Here is an 11,847-nt window from a genome sequence, read left to right as displayed (position 1 = left end):
TAATGATGCTGAAAATACAGCTGCGCATCACAGAAATAAATTACAGTTTAACAGATATTCACATAGAAAACAGTTCTTTTAAATAGTACAAATATTTCACAATATTACTGCTTTTGCTGTACTTTGGATCAAATAAATGCAGGCTTGGTGAGCAGAATTCTTTAAAAAACATTAAACATCTGACTGTTCAAAAACTTTTGACTGGTCGTGTAATTATAACCAAATTTAAAATGCATAGTGTAACAATGAATTGATAAGTGTTATAATGTATAAACTGTGGTTACAATTATTCACAAGATTGTACAATGCATTATAAGGTGCATAAGGTACAAGGCATAATGAATGTATTATAACGACTTTTATAATGCATTATATATAAAGGCTTTAAGTAAAGAATTCTTTAACGTTTGCATTTGGCGTCCCCAGTTTGGTTCGGATCGTGAATAAAAGTGAACCGCCTGCAGTATACAGTACAGTATGAGTAGTACAGTGTGCTACTATTCTCCATCATAAATCATCACACAGCGGTTAGAGATCTTACCTCATCATCTGATCGAGCGCGAGGACGGATCCGACAGCACCAGCAACCCAGAGAGAAAGAGAGCAGAAAACACACTTCAGTATCAAACTCACTCTAAATAATGCCAACGAGACACAATAATACTGCAGTCAAAATCAATGCAAGGCTCGAGCGCTTCGTCTGGATTGCTGTGGTGTGATGATGGACATTTTCCTTACGCAAGCTGATCTTACGTCTTAAACCTTCACAGATGGAGAGCACATGCACAACACATGCGCTTCCGAGCCTTTTACACTACTTCATAAAGAAAAGAGAATTTCAATCAAACAAGAACAGGAGAAAAGGACCTGCAAAAGGACGGGCACTGTATCAGTAATAACAGCTCTTACTATACAATAACTGGGTAATAAGCAGCACAATCCTAGTCTTAACCCATGGTGAATTCATGCAGTTACCCTAGATTACTTCTGAAAGCTTCTCTTTTGAATCCTCCAGTAGACTTTCTCTGTAAACATAATTCTGCTCTGTTTCTACAAGCCAAGTCGCTGCTGTCTGCATGTGTCTGCATGTGAATCTGCAGATCTGCAGTCAGATGATGCTCGACGGCTGCCAAATCAAGCCAGAGCCCAAATCCCGTTTGACGCATCTCTGTATTTCTGCACGTCTGACTCAAATCTAAGCAGAGATGTGTTTCAGCTGCACCTCAGAGATGAACCCAGTCCAGCAGGAGGAACGTCTCGATGGGGTTTAGCGCATTAATGAGTTGTGTGTCTCGGCTCTGTAACGATGACTGTGCTCAGAAGCGAACACTAGCATGCTGCATCAGCTGCAATACTGTCAACACTGCTGGCTATTGTTTAAATAGCATGTAAAACACTGTACACATTGTGCAATCATAAAGACATTCAAACAGCAGTGCAAGTGCATTGCATTGTGGGATGCAGCATCTCATATGGTCATGTCACGATGCAGTAACAGTACGAGTAATATAACACCGATCTATTCTGATCAGAGTCATTGCAAACGTCTGACTGTGTGTTGTTTGCGCAGGAGGCATCGATCCTGCTGGACAGAGCGGCTTACAGCAGCGTGACTGCAGATGGTCAACAGTTAGTGTGCTTGCTTTTCCCGCTCTTCTCTCCACAGGATCGTGACGTAACACCTCTCCTCTCCTTCTGCAGCGTCTTATCAACCAGTGCTGCTGGAATCTCCTTCCATTGCACTGTGATTCCCAGAATCTGATCACAGAGCTCCAGTAATACTGACCATGTGATCATCAACACTGTACCTCAGTGTCAGAGACTCACACACACTCACACACTCACTGTATGAAGAACACCACAGCAGACAGCGTTCAGAAGCTGAGTCTGGAATGTAACAGGTCACAGATTACAAGTTACCCTATTTAAATGTAATAAGTAGTGTAACCATTTCAATTACTTTATTAAAGTATTGTAACTGATTCCATTTGATTACTTTTCTAAATATCTAATGAATGTTTTCAACAGCTAATAATACTGAAGCATGTAAAGCAGGCAGGGTAACATTACAGTAGTGCTCTGATTACTGTCAGACTTTTCACTTTAAGATTATAATCGTTTCATTTTGAAGCACAGCCACCACAGAATCAGACTTTAGCTCCTCTTTTACCTTAAGATCGTTCTGAGGATAAATACAGATTTAAAATCACAAGATATAGTTTAGTAGCTATGATACTGTTTCTGAAATCAAATCTTTTCACAGCTATGACAGAAACACTGATATCTAACAATGCCTTGGGAAAACAGTTAATCTTAAAAATCAAATGAGCATGTGTCCTAAACTCCTGAGACATTGGTGTCTCATATTTTAGAGCAGTCAATGCAATTTATGAAAGAAACCAATTAAATCTGTATGTGTGTGAAAATATTCAGATGTGAATATATGTAATCATTAGCATTTTCATAACTTTAATTTAATTAGGCCTACACTTTTTTTCTCTCAGTAACTGTCACTGATTACAGTTACATTTATTTTGTAATTAAATGACCTAATTCTGTCACATGTAACTAGTTACTCCCCAACACTGGCAAACGTCTCAAACGGCTTCCTCTGTGTGCATCACTAGATTGTGTACATGGATTCAGGCACTGGTAAGCGGCTCACTACGCATCAGGACACTTAACTCTGTTAAGGGAACATAGTGAGCAAAGATGCTCCCTGCTATCATGGTGCATTGTGGGAGTTTTTAGGGAGTGAATGATTCAATGCCCTGGAAGGAAACTGTGATTGAAAGAGCCCTTTAATGGTCCCTATAGTTTCTGAAGTGTGCAACCTCTGAACACTGAGCTACCCCGTAATGGTGTGGGAGTGGAGGAGCTGCCAAGACAAACAAAACAAAACAAACAAAAAACAAACAAACTGAAAGCACAATGAAAGAACAATAGCTCACGGCTGATTAAATATATCTGGGAATGTTTTGACAGTCAACGCCTGCATACCTGAAGAACATACTTCACTCACTACATACACACTCTCAACACACAAGATATCTGCGTGACATTATTTCATAAAATCATGTTTTACTGGAAATCGGTGTCCTCAGTACTTGTGTAATAGGTAGTAACTTTGATCAAACTTTGATTTGTTTGTTTGCCTTGCCTGGAGGTGTGAAGGTTATATACTGCAGTGTTCCGGCTGGTTGCTAGGTGGTAGCTAGGATGTTGATAGTTGTTAATAATAATAGTTTTAAATGTAAAGTCCCTGTCAAGCAAACATGCGCTTGAGGCTGCAGTCGCTGTGTGTGTCTGTATAGACTTCACCTGTTAGAAAAAAAGCATTACTGGTGTGCATCTTAAGACAAAACAAAGCCACTGACATGTTTTAAGATCAGTCAGTGCAATTCTCTTTCAGTTGAAACAGCTCAGATTTACATTTTAGTCTAGGACTAGGCTTAAGCCTTGTCTGTGAAACCAGGGGTAAATCTCTCAAGATCTCAGCAGAAGATGATTGAACAACTCTACAAACAGCATCACCAGCTTCACACATTACTAACCAGATCTCAGCAGAAGATGATTAAACAATTCTACAAACAGCATCACCAGCTTCATGCATTACTAACCAGTTAGACTATCTAAAACAGAAGTTCTTTATTAAGAATTAATGTTTAGATGTTTTTTTTTTTCAACTTACTGTTTTTGTGAATAGTGGTTGCTTTAGTTGCCTCTTGACCCTTGACTTTTTAAATGTAAGTTTCGCTTTGGCTGGCACAATTGTGTGTGTTAAACACATATGAGATGGCAAGGAACTTATGGTAAAATCATGTCATGCGTCTGAGTCTCTGATTGAAATTTATCTAAAACTGTAGTGCTTTTATGCTTTTTATATTGTTGCAATACATTCTATATACATTTCTATATTGTATTGCTATATTGATAACAACGTCAGAAAATCTTCATAAATGATCTTCATCAAAATCTTCATAAACATTATCACATGCTGATTCTTCATAAACTTTTATAAATATGGTTCATAAAGAGGTTTCAATGCTGGCACTCATAGACATGAAGAATCAACATGTGAATCTCAGCAATGGTGACAAAATATTCTGATCATTTTTATGTGATTTTTGAACGTCACAAAACAAAGCAGTAAAAAGTCACAACAAAAATAAAAGCAAAAAATAAAAGAAAATACTAAGACGATGCAGCTGCATTGTAATAACTAGTCTCTCAGCCTTCACCATTGTAATAACTAGTCTCTCAGCCTTCACCATTGTAATAACTAGTCTCTCAGCCTTCACCATTGTAATAACTAGTCTCTCAGCCTTCACCATTGTAATAACTAGTCTGTCAGCCTTCACCCGTGTAATTACTAGTCTCTCAGCGCTTCACCTGTGCAATAACTAGTCTGTCAGCGCTTCACCTGTGCAATAACTAGTCTCTCAGCCTTCACCCGTGTAATAACTAGTCTCTCAGCCTTCACTAGCAGCATCTCAAGACAGCACACACAGAGCTCTGACCTGACAGTATGAGAGGTGAGGGTTTGACCACAGACCCGCGCTGAGTTATGGTTATTACACTGACAGATAACGGCAGCATGTTAGACCACTGCGAACACTTCGTGCTTCTGAAGTAAATGCATCAGAAACAGTTCTGGACTTCTCCCGGCTTCCGTCACTCAGTTAGGTTTGTTGGTGAAGCTGTGAATGAGAGCATCAGCTGGGCTCACTGTGCAGTTCCTCCCGCAGGAATGCGACGCGATAACGCAGAGTTTGAGACAGAAAGGCGTCTCTCACCTTGACTGAAGAGCGCAGTCCTCAACCGGCTGCTGACAGTCGAGTTTTCCATCGCGCTGAAACCGAAAGACCCTTCCGTGCTCCTAGAGACTCCTCTCTGGGAAATCCAGCGACTGAAGCAGCAGCGCTAGCGCGGACAGACGGCTGGAGTTTGCGCAGAGCGCATCACTGAGCGCTTTAAACGCAGCTCCGCAGCAGGCGTGACGTCACGCGCGCGTCAAAACAATCGCACATGGAGGAGCCAAGAGCAAGATTCTTCTGGAATGTAACATGTTCATTAGAAAGCGGCCTGCTCAAATCCTTACTAATTTTGTATTTTGAACAACGTTAAAGTGGCACGTTTCAAAATACTTCACACAATTTACCCATGTAAGTAGCTCTTTCTAAATTCTTGGACATTGATAATACTTGCGTCTTCTGTAACGCACACGAGGAAGACTTGTCTCAATTCTTTTATAATTGTGATTTGTCTTTCAGATTTTGGTAGTGCTTTTTTATTTGTGCACATAAATGCTCTCTTTAAATTATGTTATTTGCACTTTTTCCACACAAAAGCAAAATTACGTCGTCGTTAACTTTTATATTTTTGTAAGGTAAATATTATATTCATTAACAGAAATTTGCGAAATGCATACCAAAATGTAATTTATTTTTATTAGAAAGGGAATCTTTGAAAAAGTATCTAATGCAAATGAATAACAAAAAGAATGACATACTGTTAGATTTCATGGAGGATTTTTTATTTATTTATTTTTATGGTAAAGTTCTTGATTGTGTCCGAAGGAAAAAAGAAGAAAACTTGAACTATTGTTTAGTTGTTTATATGTATTTCTCTCTCTCTCTCTTCTTTTAATTGACCTACAGATTAAGATTGTTCTTCTTTTTTCTGTGTATCTGGATTTACTTCTTCGAATTTTCTGTAATGTTCAATAACTTCTGCTTTAAAAAAAAAAAAAAAAATGTACGAGCCAAAGCCGAGCTTCATTCCTCATCTTCCTGTCAGGCCAAATGCGTGGCAAATATAATGTAATCATGATAATACTATATGAATAAAACGAATCTTGCTATTATTATAATTGATTGTGACGTAATTTTCATGACAAATGAGTACATTTCCCCATATTCTTATTAAATGAATACAAAATAAATATTAACAAATAATGACCAATGTTTTAATCGTGTTTCCCCTGACATTACTTAAAATCATTATGTTAATCAAGGTTTCTTGCATGTCTTTCATGAGCATTTGCTCTCTCTCTCTCTGAGCTGAGAAATAAGCAGGCTGAGTACAGTGCAATGAGACTGTGAATGACCCCTGCTCTGTCAGTGTCTTCAGATGAATACATGACACATTGCACTGTCACTGTATCCACCACAGTCATGATCAGCTAAATATCTCATCAGTGGAGATGAAACCCTTGCATGAGTTAGTGTGGAGAGAGAGACAGCAGCGTATCATCAGGAGCATCACTTTATTCTGTCCTGAATCACCTCCGTTCACGGCCAGTACCTTTAAAGTGCAGAGTCATTTTCACAGCTTCAGTAAAAACATGAAATCACAGGAAACCATGAACATAAAACATCAAACTGAACGCGGAAACGTGGAACATATAAATACTTCGAGAACAAAAGGAAACAGGTAAGCGATGATGACATTAACTCATCCGGCTCAAATCACACGACGAGTCGTTGGCAAGGCTAGCGTTAAACAAAGGCACAGCAATGTGGAGGTAAAGCCATGGCTTCCAGAAGGAGAAGCTGCAGCAGTCCGTCACCAGATGGACTTCTGGCTTCCTCAGCAGTTTCTCACTGATGCGGATGAGTTTGTGAACAGATATGAACCGTGACACGACGTGATCTTCTTGGACGTCTATGAAGTGCTCTTTCTGAGCGTGTCCAGCCGCAGACTCACCACAGAAACACTAACAATGCACTCATCATCAACTCTCTGGAATGGCTTTCATAGTAATATGGCTTTTTGTTAACGGCAATACTGAGATTGTTGTTATCCAATATGATCAACAGGGCTCCAAAATTAAAGGGTTAGTTCACCCAAAAATGAAAATCCTGTCATGAATTACTCACCCTCGTGTCGTTCCAAACCCGTGAGACCTTTGTTCATCTTCAGACACAAGTTAAGATATTTGTGATGCATCCCGAGAGCTCTCTGACCCTCCGTAGACAGCAAGTGTCCTTACATGATCAAGATCCAGAAACGTAGCAAGGAGATCGATATGAAGATGAACGAAGGTCTTACGGGTTTGGAATTTTTCATTTTTGGGTGAACTATCCTTTTAATAAAGCAAGCCGGTGTTTGTCTGTAAGGAACGCAGTAACTGGCTTGAGGTCAGCTAGACTGATGCACACAGTATTAACCAGTAGCCAAATATCTGTTTAGACACTGTCAGAATCACACTGATAGTGAACACCGTCATTTAACAGCAGCTTTGATGAGGTGCTTTATATTAGTAACTGCACTGGGATCAGACGCGTCGTGCATCTGCTGCTCGGGGTCCGCGGCTCCATCAGTGAAGTGCATTCATACAGTCACCAAACCAAAGAAAGCAGCCGCTTTCACACATAGTGCAAATCAAAGCATTTCAACAGTTTAGAAAAGAGAAAATAGTGGTTCTATTCAAGAAGAGCAAAGAAGAGGCTGTTTTTACTTTTTTTCCGTCTGTACACGTGCTTTCCTGGAGGTCCTCCTTTGTGTTTTCTTAATAACATCTGTTGATCTTTACGAGAACAGCTGGATCAGTAGTGGAGCACGTGACAGTGACACATGCAGCGCATCCAGAGAAGATATTTACACCAGCGGACTCACTCACTCACTCACTCACTCACTCACTCACTCACTCACACACACACACACACACTCACTCACTCACTCACTCACTCACACACGTTCTGTCCGGGTCTGAAATCTTCAAACACAGGCCTGGGAACAAACTCCTCCAGATCAGTCCAACAGCACCGAGCGCTCCGATTGGCTGAGATCACCGCAAACCACAGGAAGTCCTGTCAGCTCGACGAGATTCATCCCCAAATCAAAAGAAAGAAATCAGAAATCCAATTTTGCACAATAACACGAAGCCTGTGAAAATCTTTGAGAGAAATCACCATAAAATACATTCATTACAACAGATACTAACGTGATGCATATTTACTTTACAATTTAAATACTAAATCATCATTAAAAGAAAAGGCTTCATTGTTTTATGCAAAACACATATATACATGTATTTTTGATTTGGGGGTAAGAGGAGAGTCAGTCCCTTAATTTGACCCATGAAGCTTAGAGTTGACCTGTATGACGCTTCACGTGTCGGACAGTTCATTATTGTCCTGATCTTCTCATGTGGACTTGCATTTCAGCAAACATCCAGATGAAAGTACGCCAATGCGCGATCACTATACAAAACAATGTCTGCACATTTACAATATAACTCTGTTTACACTGCGGGAAATGCCTGACACGAGGACTATTAGCGCGATGTACCGAACGAAAACACTGCTGACGCGCAAGTCTCGTGTGTTCTGCTGCGTTCACATCTCATTGAGCTTCATCAGGGAGACGTGAAGAACATTGCACCGTAAGCCACAGCAGACATGCACTGAGCGTGTGCTGTTACTCTGGGTGCGTGTGGAGGCCGTTCTTGCTGCTCGAGTGTTTCCGGCAGAAGTCCTGATGAATGAGCTCCAGCTCGGACACCAGATGAAGGCCCATCTCCAGGTGCATCTTCAGGTTCTCCAGCCACGACTCCAGCTTCACAAACGCAGGCCTGCGCAGAGAGCACACACACGTCTATCAGCACTGTTTCACTCTTCTATTATTTTAGCTTTGTCAAATCAACCGTAATTGCTTAAAAATAACTATCTGTTATCTAAATTTTGTTTATAGGGCTGTCGATTCAACATGTTTCTAGGAACACACTAGTGATCGACCGATATTGATTTTTTATAACCGATACCGATACCAATTATTTGCGTGTTTATGTGCCCGATAACCGATATGCAGAACCGATATTTATTTACTGTTATAAAGTAAATAAATGACTGAGTGAAGTAAGAACATACTTCACTTTGGTTTTTCCTCCTTTCAGTCATCTTAAAAAAAGTGTTGAAAATTAGCAGTCTTTCATGTTAAATTTAATCTTCATATTACAACAATAAAAAACATTTTATTTAAAGCATCAGCAGCAACACTAATATTAACAATAAGCAAAATAAATGTAGAAGGTCTAATGTTTTCAAATGGAGAAAATAAATGAAGTAAAGGAGTCATATCAACTTTAAACTACAGTTTTAGTAGGTTTATAAGCTGTTTAATAGGCTAAAGAGTGAAGAATAATTCACTGGATAATGTTAATTCACTGAATAATATTCTCTGGAATATAGAAATATAACAAACAAAACATCGTATTTTATTCCATTTCTCAACTGGCATGTTATATCAGAATTACTAATAATGTTTTTGTCCTTCTAGATTATGAAATGCCTGCTGACAGCGCGGTTTATCTATGCATTTACACAGAACTATACTCAAACTGCGATCGCTCGTGGAGATAATAAATAATTAATTTCCATAGAGTTGTATCTATTTAGATATTTATTAGCGAAATAATGGTTATATAGTAAATGTTAATACAATTTAGGGGTGTTTTAAACAAGTGAATCTAGTTAAAAGTTACATGCGGTGGCCGTGCTGAAGCATTTCCTGAGCATCAGCCCGGTGAGTGAACAGCAATATGAAAGCGGCTTCACGAGACTAATGTTGAGCAAATATACAACAGAGAAGTAAATTCAGCGCTGAAGCTTGTGTAAATCCTAGTTACCACGGGATGTCAATCCCGTGGCAAAAACAGAGAAACAAATAAGACAGAGATATGTCTTGCTGATAAGACGGATAGCTCACATGTGCTCAGGGTGTGCTAGCGATCAGATCACCTCAGCAGTGTGGCTCATTCTTGAAGCACAGTTTTGCCTGAATGGTGATTAGATTCACTGTTTTGCATCGCTGCATTTAATCTGAGAATGCAGTACAGAACGACGCGTCCGGTGTGCGAGAGAGTCCACACGTCTGGTAAAGTGTTTTATTTACTGAGGGGATGTTGTTGGCCTACTTGTAATAACATGAAAGTAAAATACACAAATAACATTTTGAGTATCAACTTGTGTTTCTGAATAAATAAAGCAGTAATTGATGTCATAAAATCAAGAGTCTGTTTTGATTTAAAGGTCAGAAGCTATAACTTACAGTAATAAAAATCACAAACATGACACTTGTAAATTAAATAATTTAATGTATACAGATTTATTCAGTAGGATGTAATATATGTTTTCAAACGGATTAAGAAAAATCTAATATAAGGAGCTCTAAAAGATTTTTTAGAATTTGTACTTTTGCTTTAGACCATCTATTAATGTTAAATCCACAAATAAAATGTTAAGGTTTCAACTACATCTGTTTAAGAAAAAAAAAAAAAACACAGCAAAAATTGATTTTATTAGTTATTTTCAAGGCTTTCAATGTACTGCCATAAAAAAAAAGATAAAGTTGATCAAGTTTATTAGTTCTAACATTCTAAGTTTTTGCTCAAAATTAAAAATAATTTGTTTATAGCTTCCGTTTCGGTGGTGTTTCAAAACAAAGCGAAATGTATATCAGTATAGGCATCGGCTAAAATGATTTGAAAAATATCGGTATATCGAATATCGGCATGTTCATTTCGTGCGATTAATATGACGATGCAGGACGACTGACTGACTGACTGTGTGTTGGAGTCAATCAGAATGCCGTTATATGAACCAAAAATCCCACAAATGAGGGCAAGATATGCTCTTCCTCTTATATTTATATCACATGATATAGTTTAGTAATATCACACCAGCAAGTGTGCTGATTCCCTGATATCTGCATCACTGCAAATGTGACATTGATTTATATTGTCAATATTGCTGCAAACAAAAATATTACTATAAAGTCACAGCAGAACTGTTGAGCGTCTCTCATCAACACACAGCGGTGATTCGTTACTGAATGAATACATGTTTTTAACAAATCAAGTAAGTCAATGATTCAGTAATTCATTCATTAAGACTCCATTTCTGAATTGAATCACTTGCATGAATGACTCAATGACTCACTCGTTAAGTGCCTCGCTGCCACCTACTGGCAGTTTTAGTTTCACATTTAGATTATCATTTCATTTTCTTTTAATTATTTCATATTTCAATATTTATGTATTTATTTTTATAAACCCCATTGATACCCATTTGTTATCATTGTTTATGCAATGCTGAATCAAAATATTTCTTTCTCAAGCTACCTTTTTCACACACTCACACTCACACACACACACACACACACACTCACTCACCTCACACACACACACACACACACACATACACATACACACACACACACATACACACACTCACCTCACACAGCATGATGCCAAACGAGAAGATGTCCACCTTCTCATCATAGCTCTTCCCTGAGGAGCAGATGGAGAAACAGCATTGTCATTTTAAAAATTTTTTTGTTTGCATCTATTAACCTACAAGTTCAGGTTCATCAAACAGAATAAATAAAATAAAAAACATGTTTGAAACCTTTTTTTTTTAAAATAATGATGTGTGCACTCACATTCAAGGTGTAAATAAAGTATTCAATTACTTTTTTACATTTAGGAGACAAACATGATTTCTAAGAACTTGGCACTTTTAATAAATCTCTGAAATATGGTTCATCCTAAAACAGCACAAGAGCTCTCTGTAAGAACATTATGATTAACAGAGAGAATAATACGTTAATGACAGACAGATGATAAAGTCTGTCGTCTCTGACCGTGAATCATTTCGGGAGCCATCCAGTACGGGTTTCCCACCACGGTGTATCTCTTTCTCCTGTCGGGTTTCCTCACGCCTGGGATCTGTCCTGAGGACAGCTTGTCCTGATTCTTGTCCTCCACCATGAGTCGGGACAGTCCGAAATCCGCCACAACAACACTGTTATTCTATCAAGAGCAGGAAAATCAACAATCAACAC

The 11,847-nt window shown here is 38.6% G+C and overlaps 1 protein-coding gene across 1 annotated transcript in view; it reads right to left on the bottom strand.

The window, feature by feature from the left end:
* Window positions 1-7,640: 7,640 nt before the first annotated feature.
* The window catches only part of LOC107750118 (LIM domain kinase 1-like), a 55,992-nt gene continuing 51,785 nt past the window's right edge, over window positions 7,641-11,847 (bottom strand). The window contains exons 13-15 of the mRNA XM_016565383.1: window positions 11,647-11,815; window positions 11,238-11,293; window positions 7,641-8,601 (exon numbers count right to left, since the gene is read on the bottom strand). Coding sequence (XP_016420869.1) covers window positions 8,425-8,601; window positions 11,238-11,293; window positions 11,647-11,815 — 402 coding nt within the window. The 3' untranslated portion in view covers window positions 7,641-8,424. The remainder of the gene's footprint in view (window positions 8,602-11,237; window positions 11,294-11,646; window positions 11,816-11,847) is intronic.

The sequence above is a fragment of the Sinocyclocheilus rhinocerous genome, unplaced genomic scaffold (genome assembly GCF_001515625.1).
Source record: "Sinocyclocheilus rhinocerous isolate Xijiao unplaced genomic scaffold, SAMN03320098_v1.1 scaffold722, whole genome shotgun sequence".
NCBI lineage: Eukaryota > Metazoa > Chordata > Actinopteri > Cypriniformes > Cyprinidae > Sinocyclocheilus > Sinocyclocheilus rhinocerous.
Note: the sequence above shows the minus strand (reverse complement) of the source record. Positions and strands in the feature narration are given on the sequence as shown.